A 21,428-nucleotide genomic window follows, 5' to 3' on the forward strand; every position below is an offset into this window, starting at 1 on the left:
GGATAAATAAATCAAAAGGCAGGCAGGCAGATAAAGCAGGTTACAGAACAGTCCATCCTTGCCTGATAAAGATGGTCAGAAAACGTATTTGAAATGCAATACAATGAAGCGTGGATCAGAACGATCCCACAGGCTTCCATTACAGGTTCCTGGTGGGGATGTCCAGCCGAGAGGTTACTTATTGCCAACTCCTCATCTTCACTCAGTAACTTTAAACATAGACTGAGGGCCAGCCTGATGAATCAAGCCTCTCCACTTGCTTCTACCATATAACGTAGCTTTGCGCGCACGCACGCACACGCACACACGCACACACACACACACATACTTGTTTATTATTTGCCAGACCCAAGGGGTCGGCCTACATGAGGCTTTGTCGGTCGGTCGGTCGGTCTGTCTGTCCCTCTTTTCCTCTGCACACACGTCATGCGAAGTCCGGCCATTCAGATTTCAACCACTAGGGGTCTGGCAGTACCAGGTCTCCTGGTTCCCTTATTTTTTAGGTGAGAACCCTTTGTAACGGACCCGACGACGTCAAGACTCTTATTTTGAAGGCTCTAACCGGAACACGGAAGCCAGGGCGGCTGGCTACCTGAAAGGGGGCTATTTAAACCATAGATATAGAAACCTAGATACCTCATTGGCCTCTGCAGTTCGTTGGAGCGACCTGTTTGGTATGGTGGCCGCCATACGTGCTGTGATTGGCCAGTGCCCATCCCCCCCGGAAATGGGGGGAACGGCCCCCGGAAATGGGGGGAACGGGCACTGGCCAATCACAGCGCGTCTTTTCCAGGACTTGTCAGAATCTAGTTGTCCCGCCCCCACCTGCCTCTCATTGGCCTACTGAACGCCCCCTTCTGTGACGCACGCGGAAATTTCCAGCTGTCCCCCAGGAACAAAAGCTTCCTTGCCCAGGAAGCGGAAGCGCGCCCGCCGTGCCGACGCTTCAGAGCCAGAGGAGGCGTCTGTCTACCTTTATATGTCTATGATTTAAACCAGCTCAGTGACAGCATGGAAGGAGGAAATGTTTGTTACGGACGGCACGGAAGGAAAGACTGCACATAGTGTCTACTAATGGACCTGAAAGTATGGTCAAGGAAAGGACTGCACAGAAAATGTTTGTCTAATATTAATGGACCTGAAAGGATGGTCAAGGAAGGACGGAAGGTTACACAACTCTGCCATTAGCGCCTAGCTGGAAGGGGAAAAAGGTATTATTTTTGTGTAACTGTTTTCTTGGTACTGTTGTCACTGTGGATGCTTCATTGAGTTTTATTGGTTTCTTATGGTTGTTTATGTATGCTCTTTCTAATGTATGGGATAATGTATTCTTTTTTTTTTCTAATTTTTTTATCCCGCGATTTTTGTAACCCATTTTTTCACCCGGTGCCAATTTCCTAAGTGATCCTGGGCGCTATACCAGCTCTACACCAGCACTACACCAGTCCCCCACAGTAGGGAGGCCAGGGCCGAGCTCATGCTTCCTTCAATGCATGAGAGCCAACTGACCTTCTTGTCAACTGACAGGGGGGAGTTTCCCTGGTTGGACGTAGCGCGTGGAAGGAACACGTTATTCCAACCAGTTCCCTTCCCCTCCATCAGGCGCCCCGGCTGTCAAGGGGGAGGCGGTATAGTGACCAGGATTACTACATGTTTTTGTGAGGGTATTAACTACCCTAGGAGACACGGGGAGAACATGCAAACTCCACACAGAGAGGCCCATTCGCCAACCCCACCTAGGGTATGGGCGCTGATGACGCGGAGGAGAAGACACGCCCCCAGCGCCCACAGCGTCCCCGGCGGGAATCGAACCCAGGACCTTCTAGCTGGGATAATGTATTCTTAATAACTAGGAGTTTATATGAATTTTAGATATGTTTTGCCAGGTTTAGTGATGCAATGATGTTTATGAATTGACTTTTGATGCATGTATTGTATGTTTTCTGTTCCTAGTTTTCACGTTGAGACACGAAATAAAAATGGTAAACTCATCAGTCGATCTTCAACTCCTTCATGTCCAGCTGGGTCCGCTACACCCTTTATAAGCCCTTTATGGGTTTCTTTTTCTCACCTGCACTTATTTCTGTATTGTTTTTAATAATGTTACCTTTGTAATGTTTACTATTGTGCGAATAAATAAATCATATCAAATCAAAGGTTCTCGTGGCAGTAGAACAGAGATGATCGGTGAGGACGAAAGGGTCAATTCTAAGAAAGAAGGGGGAACGGGGTTAGAACCAAATGGAGTGCGGAATCTTTTCTTTTTTAGATGAGATCGGCAATATTGATGGGCATCTCCTCCACGGTGGTGTTGTAGAATTCCTCGATGTCTCTCAGGGTCTCTTCCTCCTCTGTCACCATGTTGATGGCCATGCCCTTCCTGCCAAAGCGACCTCCGCGGCCAATCCTGTGGATATAGCTCTCCCCGTTGGCGATCGCAGTTGATGACCAGCAACACCTGCTGCACGTCGATATTTATAACACACTTTACATTTTTGGAAATCACAAAGTGCTACTTGGTTTCAAAATCAAAAGGCCCGAAAATAACAAAATCAGGGCAAAAACAACAAGACCCTTTCTTGGGGGGAAAAGTTGATTAAAAACGAATTGAAAGCCCTAAGAAAAAGCTACGTGGAAAAGCTTTTTAAAAAAGCTATGTGAAAAAATGTAGGCCAGACCCAAGGGGTCGGCCTACATGAGGCTTTGTCGGTCGGTCGGTCTGTCGGTCTGTCCCTCTTTTCCTCTGCACACACGTCATGCGAAGTCCGGCCATTCAGATTTCAACCACTAGGGGTCTGGCAGTACCAGGTCTCCTGGTTTTAAAGCATCGGGAGATTGTGGGGCTCTCAAGTGGTCGGGGAAGGCATTCCACAGGCGTGGGGGCAGTGGAGCAGAAAGCCTGGTCACCCATGGTGGGGAGATTGGTCTTGGGGACCTGGAGAAGGTTGGTGTTGGACGAGTGAAGCTTTCGAGTGGAGGGTTTTGTTTGGAGAAGTTCTTTGAGGTAGGGGGGGGCATTGCCGTGGATGCACTGATGGGTCAGAAGGGAGATATTGAATTCTTGAAATGATGAGTCGATAATCCATATATGGAGCTCCGAGGTCAGCCATGCCCATATATAGTCTATGATGCTGATGTGGCACCCAGCTTCATATATAAAGTTCCAGGTCAGAAGTAGACAAAAATGAGTCCATGGTGTCAAACCAATGGCAACAGTAACCATGACAGCGTTTTCTAAATAGACCTTTTAATTTCTCCATATAGTAGTCCGAGATGTCTATCCCATGCTATCCTGTATTATAAAATTGCCTTCTTCGACGACGTTGGGTCAAAAATGGCGGACGTCAAAAAGTTAACATTCACTTCCATATAGTTTTTGTCGTATTTCAGGCAATTTTTCTTTTCTTTTTTTTACATCTAGTTTAGGGCTTGGGGTTTTGGCTTGGCGGCAAACAAGATATTTTGTTTTGTTTTGTTTGTTTTGTTTGTTTTTTGAGAAGGACAAGGTTTTGGCAGGCTTAGTAGGAATGAAGTCGATGAAGGAAAAATAAATATAACATTTAGTCAGGCAGGCAAAGCAGGCAAAACAGTCCATCCTTGCCTGATAAAGATGGTCAGAAAACTTATTTGAAATGAAATACAATAAAATAAGTACCAGAACAATCCCAAAGCCTTCCATTACAGGTTCCAGGTTCCTGATGGAGGTGAAAGTGGGGGGAGTGTGGGGAGAATGTAGTCCAGCCGAGAGGTTCTCGTGGCAGTAGAACAGAGATGATCGGCTGAATCTTTTTATTTATTTATTTTCAGATGAGATCGGCAACATTGTTGGGCATCTCCTTTACGTTGGTGCTGTAGAATTTCTCGATGTCTTGCATGGTGCGCTTTTCCTCCTCTGTCACCATGTTGATGGCCACGCCCTTCCTGCCAAAGCGACCGCCGCGGCCAATCCTGTGGATGTAGCTCTCCCTGTTGGCGGGCAGATCGTAGTTGATGACCAGCGATACCTGCTGCACGTCGATACCTCTGGCCAGAATGTCGGTGGTGATGAGGACTCGGCTGGAACCAGAGCGGAACTCCTTCATGATCACATCTCTCTCCTTCTGGTCCATGTCTCCGTGCAGGGCCGAGACGGTGAAGTCCTTGGCGTGCATTTGCTCGGTGAGCCAGTCCACCTTCCTCCTGGTGTTGACGAAGATGACGGCCTGGGTGATGGTCAGGGTCCCGTACAGGTCAACCAGGGTGTCCAGCTTCCAATCCTCCTTCTCCACATCAATATAGAACTGTCGGATACCCTCCAGGGTCAGCTCCTCTTTCTTGACCAGGATGCGCACAGGCTTGCGCATGAATTTCTTGCTGACCTCCAGGACATCATCGGGCATGGTGGCAGACAGCAGCACAACCTGTATGTTGCTCTCTAGTTTCTCGAATATTTCCTTGATCTTGTCTTGGAAACCTCTGCTCAGCATCTCGTCAGCCTCATCCAGTACAAACATCTTGATGTGCTTTGAGGAGAGGAACTTGCGGTTGAGCATGTCAAAGATACGGCCGGGGGTTCCCACCACGATGTGCGGGGGGCCGTCGGCCTGGAGCTTCGCCTGCTCGCTGCGGACGCTAGTCCCTCCGATGCAGACGTAGCATGTGGCACCCATGTAATCCCCCAGGGCCAGGAATACCTTCTCGATCTGCTGAGCCAGCTCCCTGGTAGGGGCCACGATTAGGGCCTGTGTGCCGTCAAGCTTCAAATCGAGTTTCTGCAGGACGGAGATGGCGAAGGTAGCGGTCTTCCCTGTCCCAGATTGGGCCTGAGCAATCACATCATGACCTTTGATGCAAGGGATGATGGCTCTCTGCTGGATAGCGGAGGGCTTCTCAAAACCATAGGCGTAGATTCCCCTGAGAAGATTCTCATCCAGGCCCATGGCATCAAAACTGTCCACGATCCCGCTATAGTTGCTCTCAATGATCCCACCTGGCTCCATGCCCTCGGGACCACTGTTGTGTTGGTCTCTCTTCTCTTCATATCCGGCTGACATCGTTATTATCTGGCTTCTCTCTTGGTTGAATGTGTCTCAAAACAAAGTGAAATTGATTGTGGCCTCTCTCCGAGTCTGCGTGTCTTTATATACGGTCTGACGAGGGTGTCTTGTCATACCCGATGATATCACGATGAGTCAACCATATCCATATATGGAGCTCCGAGGTCAGCCATGCCCAAATATGGATATGATGCTGATGTGGCAGCAGCAGTAACCATGACAACCCAGACCTGGAAGACAAGCCTTTTCTACCTGCACCTTTTAAACTTCTCTGTATAGAAGTCAGAGATGTCTATCCTATCCTATATTAAAATTGCCTTTGTCGCCGATGTGGGGTCGACGGCGGATGTAAAACAATTCACATGCCATTTCCATATGGAGACTTGGAGATTTGCAAGCTGCAATTCAGCCGAGTGAAAAGTCTTTCTGATCAGCGGATCGCCAAAAAATAACGAAAAATCGGGAGATCCCCGTAGATGGAGTCCCCCTGATGTCATCAATATGACGTCATAGACTTGGCCTGGATTCCAAATTTGGGCATGCACAGAACTCCATATATGGGCATAAAAGGGACATAGACAGACAGATGGAGAAACCTCCATATGAAGGACACAGACCGACAGACAGACAGATGGAGAAACCTCCATATATGGGCATAAAAGGGACACAGACAGACAGATGGGCAAATCTCCATATATGGGCATAAAAGGGACAAAAACTGTCTGACGATGGTACAACAGGTATTGCAGGTGTCAGGTGGGGGCATGCAGTATCAACTTGCATCGTTTCTGACTTGCATGACCAGAGAGGGAAAACATTTGATGAATTTTCACATGAACATCATTAGGATCTACGGTTTTGCAAAATACACCCGTCGAGTGATATAACTGTAGATCTTTGTGTGTTCAATTATTACGTTTTATTTTTTTCCACATGGGGCACTCTAACGCAACTTAAGAATGATCCGCGGACCCTGTAAAATGGAATGGACGGATGTGAATCCAGTCCAAAAAACGTACCTTCCGTCCACTCCAATGATAGGATCTTGAGAAAAAGGTCCTTATCTCCATATCTTTTTACCGTGGTGAAAACGAGCCATTTTTGATGGGCGATCACTCGGCAATGGCGTATCGCGTTAGAAATATTATTGTTCTAGTCGTTAGTCGGGACCCTTGACCATCGCGCAGACACCCTTTGTTTACATCCGGGTCCTCGTCGAGGCGTCTACAGCTCTAACGATATCAGTGTTTCAAAAAGCGTTCTTTTTGTTGTTTTATACTATCTGCGGATCGTTTCTCTTAGCCAGTGGAGCTTTCTTTTTGTTACTAGCGCGGTAGTTCCGGGACAAACAGGAAACCGGTGCATTTCCTTTTCCGTTTTCCAGCCGGATGATGTCATTTTCTCAGGAAAATGACGTCAATAGAAAATATGTTTATAAAAGGCTTTCGGGGGTGAAATTCATGGAATGGGTCTTGTGAAACGTTTGCCACTCACAAAAGATATAAAATGTAACTAGGGTTTAACCCTAACCCTAACCTAGTATTACTTTAAGGCTTAGGCTGGGGTTGCCATGGCAATCAATTGGCTCATTTGGGCCATGGCCAGAGCCTTTTCTGGCGGTTCTGGACAACCCCCTATCAGACAGACTCAACGCCATGCACTGCACTCCCTCAGGTCGCCTGCGACGCGTGTGGCGAATTTGAAGGTTGGTCGCACAGTTCTCGAGATAGGTGGATTACACACGTACGTACGTACGTACAAACAAGAGATTCCCTGCATTTATTGTAAGATATCAGCTTTTCCTCGTTAGTTCATTTACAAATGGCACTGGTGTTGTTTTCTGGCCATTCTGAGCAAAGGTCAAGCCAAATCATACTAGGAAAGAGATGGAAAGAGGAACCGCAACCAGCCTTTTGTTCAGGGGGCCTCATGTTTGTCAAAACCATTCACAGAGGCTCTGCGCACTTGTCATTTTTAGTTTTAGCGAGGTAGAATCCACAAACTACTATCAACCTTTTCTGGATCAGGGCCCACTTGAAAATCTTGAAAGCATCAGACATAATAATATCAGTTACGGCACCTTTAACAGTTTCCTAGGATGGATGACGCCCCGGGCAGTCAGAACACAGTGGAATGCAAACGCTTTGTTCTTTGAACGTTTACCTTTGGCATGTTGGAGAGAGCGATGTAGCGAGGCTCTCTGGTGATCCTGACCAGGAAGGTGGCTTTGAAGGAGGGCTCATCGAAGCAAGGGAAGGCCTTCCTGGCAGCCAGAGGCTCAAACTGGGTGGCAGCTAGGACCCTGGGGATGAGAGCAGAGGACGGTCAAGTCACATGACCATGTATGTCTTCTTAAGGGAGTGCTTCTCAAAGTGGGGTCCGGGAAACCCCTAGTGGTCCTTGAGGGGGTACATTTAACCCATTAAGACCGGGAACGCATCTGTGTCATTTTTAGATTTCTTTGGCTATGCAAAAATAGCAGATCTACAAGCTCATAGCACGGCACCGAGTGCCGCGCTATGAGCATGTAGATCTGCTATTTTTGAAACATAGTGAAAATTGTAACAAATCTTTGAATATATTTTTTAAAGCGACCGTTTTTTAACTCAAATCTTTGCTTCTGCATACGTTTTTTCAAAAAGACGGTTAGGATTTAGAAGACATTTGTAGAATCCCCAGAAGCAAAGACTTGAGTAAAAATGTTTGCAAATGTTTGCACATATTTGTTGCCAGGCCCAAGGGGTCGGCCTACATGAGGCTTTGTCGGTCGGTCTGTCCCTCTTTTCCTCTGCACACACGTTATGCGAAGTCCGGCCATTCAGATTTCAACCACTAGGGGTCTGGCAGTACCAGGTCTCCTGGTTCCCTTGTTTCTGCAAGATCTGCAAGCTCATAGCGTGGCACTCGGTGCCGCGCTATGAGCTTGTAGATCTGCTATTTTTGAATAGCCAAAGAAATCTTAAAAATGACACAGATGTGTTCCCGGTCTAAATGGTTTAATATACTAGAGGTTCAGGCCGCTACACGGCACTCACACCTACGTCGCACCGTGGATCTGACTGATATGCCCATATATGGAGATCAATATCTGGCAGTCCTTGTCCCTTTTATGCCCATATACGGAGATCGACGATGTCATCAGTATATGCCCATATATGGACACATCTGGTCGAATCGGCGGTTCTGGACAACCGCATTATCTGAACAAGACGGCGGGCACCGGATCTGGACTAACGGATCTCCATATATGTTTATGGTTATGTCTGGGTCAGAGTGACGTGGCCCTGGTCCCCCGGCCGGCCCTCCCATTAGCCTATTTGAATATAGGATTATCATAATGTACAGTCAATGGATCATACAGAGGGTTACAGCACAATTCATGAACTCTACAAAATGAAAGTGAAGTTATGTGATCATTTCCTAGCATTTGGTCTTCATTAGAACGAGGTCATGCTTCCTCTTTCTCGGGGAAAACAAAACATAATTTTTGCTGTTCCACTTCAACAGCAATTTGTTGCTGTTGAAGTGGTTCTCCAACTTTTTCATGTCAAGCACTCCCAAAATGATATGTATGTGGCCGCAGACCCCCATCTCAAAATATGTTCTTCCAGGGACCCCCAGAAGTAAAGATTTGAGTTACAAATGTTCGCTTTACAAATATATACAGTATATTTACACATATCTTCATGATTTTTCAAAAATAGCAGATCTACAAGCTCGTATCGCCTATTTTTGAATAGCCAAAGAAATCTAAAATGACACGGATGCGTTCCTGGTCTTAATGGGTTAAGCAGAGTAGAAGACGAGCAACAGCTAATCAAACTAATCGATGTCATCTATTATAAAAGTAATCTACACTATTTTTTTATTTGAAAAAAATAATTACAATGAAACACTTCTAAAGCAGTTCTGTAGTGTTGTACTGTGTAGTACATACGTCCTGTTGCCGCCGGCGTTGACGTAGGAGCTGTTGTAGAAGCCGTCGTAGTTGTGAGAGAGGCTGGCAGAGTAGTCCAGAGTCAGAACACAGCGCTGGCCGGCCTGCAGCTCCTCACTGAACTTCACCGCTATCTGCTGCCTGGGCTTGTACTCCAGGACAGTGACCACGCTGGGCGGCCCGTCACCAACCTGGACAACAGACAAAAGGCATCGACCAATCAAGGTTAAAATGAAAAGAAATCAAAGTTGAAAACCATTCTGCTTGCCGCCGTTTTCTTTACTGAGATTTTCTTTTCTGGATCATTTCTCTGCATTGTAATTTTCAGTGGTGGAAAGTAACTACGTACATTTACTCAAGTACTGTACTTAATTACAATTTTGAGGTACTTTTACTTTCCTGAAGTATTTCCAATTTTCAATACTTTTACTTTTACTCCACTACATCTCAGAGGCAAATATTGTACTTTTACTACACTACAAGTATTTGAAAACTTTAGTTACAAGGCATTTTGCAGATATAAATTATTACATTATAAAACATACATTAAAGGAGCTACACCATGAATTTAAAAAAAATATTTGATATTTAATATCATATGGTGTATGTCCCTCAAACCTTTTTCAAAAGGTTTGAGCCTAAATCATCACTCAGATACCAAAACGTCCTCTTGGGCAGGGGGGGGCTACTGAGCAATTCTGTTAATACAAAATTCTGTTTATAAAAAAAAAAAAAAAAAAAAAAAATGGAAAAATTCTGCATAAAAAGAAGCATCTAAGAAAATACAAAATCGAAAAAAAAACACTTTGAACATTTTTGAACAATTCCACCAAGTGTTTGAGGTGCCTGTTTCACCCACTTCCGGGGGGCGGAGCCAAAATCCGAGCCCGAAGTATTTGTTCATAGACCCCCACTTAGGGGGGGTAGAAAAAGTTTCGGAGCGATTCGGGCACTTTTCATTTAACATTGGGTTTGCCATCAAAAATGTTGATGACATCATGTTCAGACACGCCCATTCTGGAAATCCATGAAATGAGAAGGAATGACTGAATTACTGAATTTTTTTTTTAAGAGACACTGGGGACCCCAAAAAATACAAAAAAACAAGAAAAAATTGATTTTCATGGTGTAGACCCTTTAACAATTTCAGCCCTATTTTATACAGAGGCTATTTGAAAATAGCCTGGTAAACCCTTCCTCCGGAAATCTCATTTCCATTTGATTCCAGGAGTGAGTCTGGCATGAAGGCTTGTATGGGCGTTTCTAGCGCATTACCAAAAAAACGAGCCTATCAGCGTCGTCGCTCATCGTTCTGTGATTGACAGCAAAAGTTGGCCAATCAGGTGGCGAGTTCGAGTGAGCCTGTATGGACCCGAGTGCAGCCTGAGTGCAGCCGGCCAAACACGAACGGCAGCCATTGTTTCTGTGGGCAGTTTCTACTTTTTATTTTTGGTTTTAAAACGCTCTCAAACTTCTTTTTTGAGGCACGGAATTTACTTATTAGATATCGTTTGGATAGAATTTTGTTGTTTAACTTCATATATGTGGTCAATTTATCATGACAGAGCCTATTTAAAAATAAAAATTCAGAGAACCGGCAGGGGCGGGCAGTGACACGCATGTATCCGAATAAGGCAACCTATTTTGGGCATGGCCATCTCAAAAGTCCCATTGTGTCACAGTCTCTGGAGGTGGTAAAAATGCACTGCAATTGGCTGAAGGGGAACAACGATCATTGGCTGAAGGGGTTGTCAGTCAACGGTATTACTCCCGCCCAACTCCAGCCCACAGCCACTATTGCAGAATGGGCGATCATGCCAGACTCACTCCTGGAATCAAATGGAAATTAGATTTCCGGAGGGAGGGTTTACCAGGCTAATTTGAAAATAGCCGATCTAAAAGCTCAAGTACACTTAAGTACATTTTGATACCAATACTTTTGTACTTTTACTCAAGTACATTTTTAATCCTGGACTTTTACTTGTAACAGAGTACTTCTACATTGCAGTATTGATACTTTTACTCTCCAATGTTGTTATTTCTATGATATACAAGCAAATCTACAATCTCACAATGCATCACAATGCGTTGTGAGTTTGGTTTGGCGTAGATTTAGTTAAGGGTCGAAGTGTCCTTGAGCAAGACGCTGAACCCCTAATTGCTCCTGATGAGCAGGTTGGTGCCTTGCATGGTTTCCTCCGCCATCGGTGTATGAATGTGTGTGTGTGAATGGGTGAATGTAATGCACAATCTATGTAAAGCGCTTTGGATAAAAGCACCATTAATTAATTGGATAAAAATGCACCATTTAGATGGAAAAAATAAGTACAAAGCCAAAGGTCAAGTTGACTAAGTAATCTAGAAAAGACAAATAGAAAACATGAATTTTCACAACCATAATGAATAGTGCTAATAGATTGGTGTGATGGTCAGTGTTATGTCAGTATCACGGTCAGTATCATGTCAGTATCATGGTCAGTATCATGGTCAGTATCATGGTCAGTATTATCATGATTCGGCACAAACATGGGGTTAAATTCGTTCTACTGTTATGCCACCAAAACGTGGAAAGCCCGACAACAGCCATCAAAAAGTGTGACTCCTTACCCTCCTTCAAAATCACCATAAAAGGAGCACCTGTCTGCAAGTAGGTCCTAGAAATGTCTTCAAAGTGTAACGCCCAGGATTCAAACCCGGTTCTCCCACATGGAAAGCCAACATCTTAACCGCTAGACTAAAGGAAATTCTTTATAAGCCGGGGGAGATATTGGATTTTAGGCAGAGGCTCTGCGCCACTACTGCTACATAAGCTTGACACCAGAAATGAATTTGTCTCTCAGCTAAGGGGTCCTTGACTTGAAACATATTGAAGCTTAATGTTAATGCTTAATGCTTAATGTTTTATTTAACGCACTTTGAATTGCCTGAAATGTACAATCCAAATATATATATATATATATATTTGTTTTCCCAATTTAGACACATGAACCCTAGCGTCATTCTGGGTCCGAACGTTCATATCACTGAAAATAGCAGATCAACAAGCTAGATCAACTATGTTCTGCAAAGAGATTTGGTGTCGAGGGAAATACTAGTATAAAGCCCTGGGGGACACCGGTCAAGTAACGCTATCTGGGTTTGACCTATAGCATGGGTCTTCAACAGGGGGACTGGGACCTTTAGAGGGTCCTCAGAGTTACTGCGGGGTCTCCAAATCTTTGTGTGGTTGGAACTTTTTTTGGTTTACATTAACCAGCTGAAAATAGCAGATCTGCAACATAATTTTATACAGTATGTAGGGAGGTCCCTGCTTCATCTCTCTCGGCCCCTACATGCTCCAATTTGTCCATCCACCCAACCACCATTTCTTCCTATCACTTGGATGGATTAGACACCATCATAACTCCTTTGAGGGTTGACCTCCCCCCCTCCCTCTGGTTCCGGTGGGGAGGGGGTGGGTGAAGAGTAAAAACAGCTAGGTGTGCTCAGGTGACCACCTCACTGCTTATCACCGCGGCTCAGTGATCATTTTGATGTAATTAACCCACGAGGTGGGTGGGTGGGTGGATGGCTGAAGTTGGAGCATGTAGGGCAGGGGGTGGGCAACTTTGATAATGGAGAGGGCCACTATATTTCCACACTCACTCCAGAGGGCCACATGGCACATAGCATATATTGTCGGGCCATTCTATGTCACACAAAAGTAGCAAAAATAGCCGATCTAGAAGCTCAAAACGCGTCGCAGTGCGACGCGTTTTGAGCTTGTAGATCTGCTATTTTTGCTATTTTTTTTATTAGAATCCAGATTTTTTGTTGCTATTTTTTAATTGGAATCCTGAAAAGTATAATTTTTATTTAATTTCAAATGCATTTAGTTATACTTATGTTAACTTTATGAACTACAAATACATTGGACATAAAAAAAACAATAGAATGTTAATACTAGTCTAGACTGAAGTAATTGAAGTGGGTCATGTTTGCATGTTTGGAATTATAACAGCTGAAATCAATATATCAGTATTCAGATAGTAACCTGCAGGCCGCATTAAGTGACGGGCCGCCAGTTGCCCATATATGATGTAGGGGCTGGGTCCTTGGCCTTGAAAAACGTTGAAGACCCCTGATCTATATATATATATATAGAGTTGTAGGGGCCTACCTGGAAGGTAGCGTTGGTGATGTTGAGCTCCGCGGCGTGCAGGACGATGCGTTTGGTCTGGTGCTGGACCGACAGCGTGATCACGGTGCGTCCGGTGAAGGTCATGCTCTTGAGGTCAGGCCGCAGCGCCAGGTCGTAGTTCAGAGGTCGCACGCTGGCGGGGAGGCGGTACTCGGCCCAGGGGAACGGCTCCCCCGTGGTGGATTGTGGGTAGACGGGCTCGAGGGGAGCCGTGCTGTTTGGCTTACGGCATCCCGTCTGCGGAGCGAGCACACACACACACACACACACACACACACACACACACACACAGTTTACAGTTACAGTTTAGGCATTTAATACATCATAATACACATAATACATCAAATGCATAAAAATAGTCATCTAATAATAACTAATACATACGTAAACCAAGAACCTATCATCAACACACATTTTTTAAATAAAAAACTTGAATGATTTTTGAAAAAGTTTAACAATACAAATCTTCCCTTATGGGGTTCCTGGCACAAACTATATTTGGATGGGGGTCCGTGGCCGAATACATATCAATTTGTGGGTACTTGACTTGAAAATGTTTGAGAAGCCACTGCCTCTGCGTCACCTTCATCTGAATGCAAACCTACAGGCCGTTTCAGACGCGGAGCGATTGACGCGCCTTAGTACTAATCCTTAGTACTAATCCTTAGTACTAATCCATTTTCAATGAGAGGCGGGCGATTATTTGGTGAAATTCTGGCGCTCGTGCTCGTTTCATGCACACGCCCGCGGGCGGCAAGAGCTGGATTGTGGTCAGCTCTTTTTCCCCAAACAAAACAACAATGATCGTGGCGCGATCCCCGCTGACCCAGGTGAGAACGCCCGCGCCAATAGTGCCCCGTCTAAAACGGCCTTAAAGGAGGAGTTCACCCAAAAAATTACTTATTTTCTATCAATTACACACCCCATGAAGCCTTGATTTCATGGATTGATTTTTGTTTTTGTGGCATTCCTAAGACAATAATTTGATGACCGTGTGTATTTCCGGTAGGAGACACAAATAATCTACTTTGTGTCTCAAATTATTAGCTTAGGAGTGCGACAAAAACAAAAAAGAATCCATGGATTCAAGGCTTCATAGGGTGTGCAATTGATAGAAAATAAGTCATTTTTTGGGGGTGAACTCCTCCTTTAATGCTCCCCACTAGAATGATTAGAAATGTATAACATACGTACAGTATTGTGTAGTTATAACATTCTAGTGGGGGAACATTAAATACAGGAAACTTTTCAAGAATTACAAATAAATGAATACATTCAATTACATTTTTCAAAAATAGCGATCTACAGTAAAAGAAAATGGCTGATCTGCAAGCTCACAATGTGCCTCCCTGTGTGACTAGTTTTGCTGTGACACCGTTGTATGACTAAGTAGCGTGTGTAGGTTAAAAGTGGTTAACCCATTCAATCCGGGAACGCATCTGTCATTTTAGATCTCTTTGGCTATTCAAAAATAGCAGATCTACAAGCTCATAGCGCGGCACCGAGTGCTTCGCTATAAGCTTGTAGATCTGCTATTTTAGAAAAATCTTGAAAATGTGTGCAAATCTTTGGATATATATTTCTAAAGCCAACATTTGTTCCAGGGACCCCGAACCAAAGATTTGCACAAATTTTCAAGATTTTAATTTAATAGCAGATCTACAACAGATCTACAGCAGATCTACAACAGCGCAGCACTGTTGATCTGCTTTTTTTGAAAAGCCAAAGTTCTAAGTTCTCAGATCTAAAATGACCCAGACGCGTTCCCGGATTGAATGGGTTAAAAATAACTGACAATAGCAGCTTAAATATCGTCTCTGTCCGGTGGAAACATCATAAGTTACTTTTCACGATTCAAATTCAAAAATAGCAAAAGTAGCAGATCTACAAGCTCGAAACGTGCCGCTTCGCGCCACGTTTCGAGCTTGTAGATCTGCTACTTTTGAAAAGAAGTTTAAAAAAAAGTTGAAATATGGAGGTTTAGTCTCTCTCACCTTGGTGAAGGTACAGCCAGGCAGGAAGTACAATACCATGGTCATGGACGCCACGATGACCAGGAACAACACACACACCACCATGGTGCGCACTGAGGGCCGCGAACATGACCTGAACATTGAAAACATTTACATCAGTACAGTTAACACATTGAGTGCCAAACACGAGAATCTTCGTGTTTGCAAATACACCGAGTCGAGTGCCATTTTTTTCTCCACAAGAGGGCGCTCTAACACAACTTAGGAATGATGCTAGGACCCTTTCAAATGGAATGGACGGATGTGACGTCAGCCCAAAAAAACGTCACTTCCGTCCGCTCCAATGATAGGATCTCCATACTTTTTTACAGTGGTCAAAACGAGCCATTTTCGACGGCACACGATCACTCTGCAATGGCGGATCGCGGTAGAAATATTATAGTTCCAGTCTTTAGACGGGACCCTCGGCCATCGCCCAGACACCCTTTGTTTACCGGGGTCCTCATGGTGGACCTCTGGCACTAGATGTGTTAACTGCAACAATGCACAACATTATTAGGGGTGCAACGGTTAAAGTATTTATTGAGTATCGTTTGTATTTTTGGCATTGAACATTGGAACATACATTAATAAAAAATAAAAAAAGTGTTTGCCTTTTAGGCTTTGTAAACAGAAATAACTTCAATATACAAAGACATGACTGACAATGACTAGTGCCAATAATCAATAAATTATGTAGGCCAAAACAGGCTAAATATTTAATAATTCTATATTATATTACAATTGGCTTAAGGGAGGACCATCCGGCGGACCACGCCATCATGCTCATGTCACTATGACTCAGCTATAACCATATAAGGAGTTCCCAATGCAGCTACGCCCAAATATGGAGTGTGTTGTCTAACCTCAATGTGTCGTCATGGCATCAGGCGCAAACAAATCAGTCAGCTCCATATATGGGCACAAAAGGGACAAGGACTGACAGATAAGAGATCTCCATATATGGGCATATTGGTCAACCTCTAATACTTTCAAAAGTAATAACTGATCTACATGTTCCCAACATGTCACATCAGCTATTTGTGCATATTTTAGAACATTTGTGAAAATGTATGAAAAGTTTAGCCCATTCAATCCGGGACAGATGCACTGTCATTTTAGATTTCTTTGGCTATTCAAAAATAGCAAATCTACAAGCTCATAGTGCGGCACTCTATGAGCTTGTAGATCTGCTATTTTTTGAATAATCGTGAAAGTGTGTGCAAATCTTTGAATATATATATTTGTTTAAGCAAACATTTTTAACTCAAATCTTTGCTTCTGGGGGGTCCATATAATTTTGGGGGTCCTTGACATGAGAAAGGTTTGAGAACCACTGATATTATAGCAACATACGTTTTTTTTTCCTAAAAAAAACTGTTAGGATTTAGAAAACATTTCATGTCAAGGGCCCCCAAAATTATATGTATTTATTTACCCACGGAACCCCCCACCATCTCAAATATGTTTCTTCCAGGGACCCCCAGAAGCAAATAAGTTAGAAATGTATGTTAAAATGTATTTTTATGTATTTATGTATTTATATATATATATATATATATATATTTAAGTTAGAAATGTATGTTAATATTAATTTTTATTTATTTATTTATTTATGTATTTATGTATTTATATATATATATATATATATATATATATATATATATATATATATATATATATATATATATATATATATATATATATATATGTATGTATGTATGTATGTATGTGTATATATATATATATATATATATATATATATATATATTCAAAGTCATATATTAAAAAAATATCAGATTTACAAGCTCATAGTGCGGCAACTCAGTGCCGCACTATGAGCTTGTAGTTCTGCTATTCCCGGTCTTAAAGGGTTAACAGATAAATCTACATGAATGGAAACGATTCTGACGATTTATGCAAAAATAACTGCGATCATCTCAAATAATCACAGATCAGGGCGATGATGCAATAACTGTGACAGCAGGTGCAGTAGGTATACCTGGGCGGGGACTGTCTGGTGTAAGGGGAGGAGCTAGGCCGGTTGGCTGTGCTGCGGTTCATGAAGGACATGCCGAGGAGTCGCGCCGAAGACTCGTAGTCCTCCTCGTCGTCGTCCAGCTCGTTCTCTCCCAGGCCTCGGACCAGCAGCCGAGAGCTCCGTGGCTCGTACACCGCCTCGTCTGGGTCCAGGGCCGGGAACGCCTGCAATGCATGGTGGGATTGACGTTAACCACTTAACCCATTAACACATTGACTGCCAGAGTTTATTCATAATGTACTCACCCCTGTGCCAGCAATTTGCGTGTTTTTTAATTTTTTTGTTTTGTAATTTTTCATTCAAATACATTCTCTGATTGTGTTGTCAAGCACCTACGATTGTTCCACCAGTAGAGAGCAGCACATCCAAACATTGATCACCTCGCTCACCCCCTCCCAAACAGGCCCAAGTCATATCCGGTCATTCAAAGGATGTGACGTTTTCGACAATTCCCGGCCCGCTGATCGGCCTGAAAACGACGTGATACACTACGACGATGACTGTTAGTCACCCGGACCAAAGAAAATAGAAGTTGAGCTGTCCGTTTGTCTTTTATACCGTGTGAGGTTTTTTTATTACATCCGGCTCCGGGTGAGTGTGACGTAAGTGGAAAACGAAAGTGTTGATGAGAAATAAACACAGCCGTGCGATCACAGATTAAACAATGAAAATTCAAAAGAACGTGTCAACCCGTTCTTAGGAATCCTGGCACTCAAGCGATGGATTTGAAAGAACGTGTTGACGCGATCTTGGCACTGTATGTGTTAAGACCTGAGGCTGATAAAAAAAAAAAGATCTTCTGAAAAAACTTATGTTGGTACAAAACCTTTTCATGTTATGGACCCCCAAAATGATATGTATTGCCGCGGACCCCCATCTCAAAATATTTTGTTCCAGGGACCCGGGAAGCAAAGATTTGAGTAAGAAACGTATATGCAAAAAATATATATGCTAAGATTTGCACAAATTTTCACGATTCTTCCAAAAATAGCAGATATACAAGCTCATAGCACAGCACTCGGTGCCGCGCTATGAGCTTGTATATCCGTTATTTTTGAATAGCCAAAGATATCTTAAATGGATATTTAATTTTCAAAAAAACTTTTGGTCATTTTATCGTCTACTGAGGCTTTTGTCAGCCCCCCAGACAGTTTTTAAGTTGCTTGATTCAGTATCTAGATATTTGATATTCATTTTATCAGACACGCCCCCTTCCTATACAAACCCATTATAACTTCAAACTCCATTTTAATGTTAGATTCATCAAAAACACCCGTCCTTGGTTCTGGTGACTCACCCTGCCCTCCTAATACGTGAGGGGGCCGTGTTTTTTCGATTACTTCTTTCATTTTTTTTAAATATTTCTTTTGGAAAATGAAAAAAATTAAATACAATAAAAAAATAAAATAAAATAAATGAAAAAAGTGATCGAAAAATCACGCCCCCCCCGCGTATTAGGAGGTCAGGGTGAGTCACCAGAACCAAGGACGTTTTGAAGTTATAATGGGTTTGTATAGGAAGGGGGCACGTCTGATAAAATAAATATCAAATATCTAAATACTGAATCAAGCAACTTAAAAACTGATTGGGGTGGTCACAAAAGCCTGTGTAGACGATAAAATGACCCAAAGCTTTTTTGAAAGTGAAATATCCCTTTAAGTGACACAGATGCGTTCCAGGTCTTAATGGGTTAAACCCATTTAGACCGGGAAAGAATCCGTGTCATTTTTAGATGTCTTTGGCTATTCAGAAATAGCAGATATACAAGCGCATAGATCTACGAGCTTGTAGATCTGCTATTCTTTTTTAATCGTGAAGATTTGTGCAAATCTTTGAATATATATTTTAAAGCAAACATTTGTAACTGGAATCTGTATGTTTCTATATCAGTAGTTCTCAAGGACCCCCAAAATCATATATATTTGGCTGCGGATCCCAATCTCAAAATGTTTTGTTCCAGGGACCCCACAGGAGCAAAGATTTGAGTTAAAAATGTTCGCTTTAAAAAATACATATATTCAAAGATTTGACACAGAATCTTTTTCAAAAATAGCAGATCTACAAGCTCATAGCTTTGAGCTATGAGCTTGTAGATCTGCTATTTTTTAATAGCCAAAGAAGTCTTAAAATGACACAGATGCGTTCCCGGATTGAATGGGTTAATTAAATTAAATTAAATTAAACAATTTTCGGAAAAACGTATGTTGCTATAATATCAGTGGTTCTCAAACGTTTTTCATGTCAAGGACCCCCAAAATGATATGTATTTGGCCGCCGACCCCAATCTGAAAATATTTTTGTTCCAGGGACCCCCCAGAAGGAAAGATTTGAGTAAAACATGTTCCCTTTAAAAATATATATTTTCAAAGATTTGCACAAATATTCAAGATTATGCAAAAATAGCAGATCTACAAGCTCATAGTGTGGCACAAAGTGCCGTGATATGAGCTTGTAGATCTGCTATTTTTTGATAGCCAAAGTAAAAAATAGTGGTTACACAGATGTGTTCCCGGTTTTAATGGGTTAAACCTTATATATGGTTGACCGGAGTCCCTCAGGGCACTATACTAGTGTATTTTCTGTTTTCTGTTACCACACAACAATGCATGTGTAGACTACGGTTAGCTAGTTAACTTAAAACGCGGTTAAAACATTCCTAAAGCTAAACGATCAATCAACTTCCAAAAATGCACTTAACTGCAACTGCTGAGTGTGGTCGAGAGAGTGAGAGAGCGAGCAAGTGAGAGAGAAAATGAAGAGCGGAGAGTGTGTGAGTAGGTGAGAAAGAGACAGAGAAAGAGAGTGAGAGAGAGCGATAGACAGAGACAGCGAGACAGAGAGAGACACACAGACACAGAGCGACAGACAGAGACAGACAGAGAGACAGACAGAGACAGAGACAGAGAGACAGAGCGACAGAGAGACAGACAGACAGAGTGACAGACAGACAGACAGAGACAGACAGAGACAGAGTGACAGACAGACAGACAGCGACAGACAGACAGACAGACAGAGCAACCGAGTGACAGAGAGACAGACAGAAGACAGAGACAGAGCGATAGACAGACAGAGACAGAGCGACAGAGACAGACAGACAGAGACAGAGACAGACAGACAGACAGAGACAGACAGAGCGACAGACAGACAGAACGACAGACAGACAGAGCGACAGACAAGAGCGACAGACACAGACAGACAGACAGAGACAGAGCGACAGACGGACAGCGACAGAGAGACAGAGGGACAGAGACGGTCTACAGTTTAGTTGGTCAGTGAATAAATGTACCTACTGTAGCAGTGTGAGACTCCTTCACCAGTACAACTCTCTTGCAAAGCTCTCAAATTGACTGCAAGATGGTATCCATGGTGTGTATCTGGTTAAAACCAACACTCTCACGGAGACCACGTTCTGGAGCTAACAAGCTAATTAACAGAGCTAACCCGGGCCTTAAGGTGGACTGACTTAAGGTGGCCGAGCAACTCAGCCGCTCCTCCTAAATAGATAACATACGTCCTAGCTGCTGAGGCTCTTCCAAGATCAATAAAGCAAAATAAAGCAAAATAAAGAAAGAACATTTGGCATTACTCGTCTTTTGCTGTATGTACTGTATAGCTACCTCAGTATTTATACTGTGAATTATTAGGTCAATGCTTTGTGATAACTTATATTTAAGTATAATTTAAACTGTTAAAGTTTTAACTGTTTAATTTTTCGAGTGCCGCGCTATGAAGAGCTTGAAGATCTGGGTTTTTTTTTATCGTGAAAACATGTGTAAATCTTTGAATATACATTTTTTAAAGCGAACACTTGTAAAATATTTTGTTCCAGGGACGCCAAGAAGCAAAGATTTGAGTTACAAAATGTTAAAATAGCAGATCTGCAAGCTCGTAGCGCAGCACTATGAGCTTGTATACAGTATCTGCTATTTTGTTGTGTTAATGGTGTGTGTGTGATGGTAGTGCTGGGTCCTACTGGGAAGGCGGTGGAGTCCTTGGCGAGATCCACCACGTCCGGCTCCTCCTCAAACATGCTGTTCTCTATCATGTTCCGGGGGAGGTTGGCCCGCTCTGCAACACACACACACAGGTTTGTGTTACTATACTTGTGAGGACATCAACATTTTATGACGCCGACTTTAGGACGGTAATTTTATGAATGCAATTCATAAAATCAATTATTAACAATTTTTAACCCTAATCTACCAGCTCACAATATGTTGCG

At 43.1% G+C, this 21,428-nt stretch overlaps 2 protein-coding genes across 3 annotated transcripts in view; both read right to left on the reverse strand.

Annotated features, from left to right (window-relative positions):
* lnpep (leucyl/cystinyl aminopeptidase) overlaps positions 1–21,428 on the reverse strand; it is an 80,179-nt gene that overhangs the window by 23,851 nt on the left and 34,900 nt on the right. Inside the window, exons 2-7 of one of the 2 annotated variants that reach the window (XM_080434082.1) lie at positions 21,180–21,274; positions 17,168–17,370; positions 15,148–15,259; positions 13,133–13,390; positions 8,974–9,164; positions 7,200–7,338 (exon numbers count right to left, since the gene is read on the reverse strand). In XM_080434082.1, the coding sequence (XP_080290208.1) occupies positions 7,200–7,338; positions 8,974–9,164; positions 13,133–13,390; positions 15,148–15,259; positions 17,168–17,370; positions 21,180–21,274 (998 nt within the window). Of the gene's footprint in view, positions 1–7,199; positions 7,339–8,973; positions 9,165–13,132; positions 13,391–15,147; positions 15,260–17,167; positions 17,371–20,496; positions 20,633–21,179; positions 21,275–21,428 lie in introns of those variants that run through there. The other variant, XM_080434083.1, reaches the window with a different exon arrangement.
* LOC308089399 (eukaryotic initiation factor 4A-I-like) lies at positions 2,266–5,033 on the reverse strand (the record flags this gene model as incomplete). The annotated part of the gene is made up of 2 exons (XM_080434093.1): positions 2,266–2,340; positions 3,879–5,033. The coding sequence occupies 2 exons, from the start codon at positions 5,031–5,033 to the stop codon at positions 2,266–2,268; spliced, it is 1,230 nt and encodes a 409-aa protein (XP_080290219.1).

Source organism: Gymnoscopelus braueri, assembly GCF_963280865.1.
Source record: "Gymnoscopelus braueri genome assembly, chromosome: 7".
In the NCBI taxonomy this organism is placed as follows: domain Eukaryota; kingdom Metazoa; phylum Chordata; class Actinopteri; order Myctophiformes; family Myctophidae; genus Gymnoscopelus; species Gymnoscopelus braueri.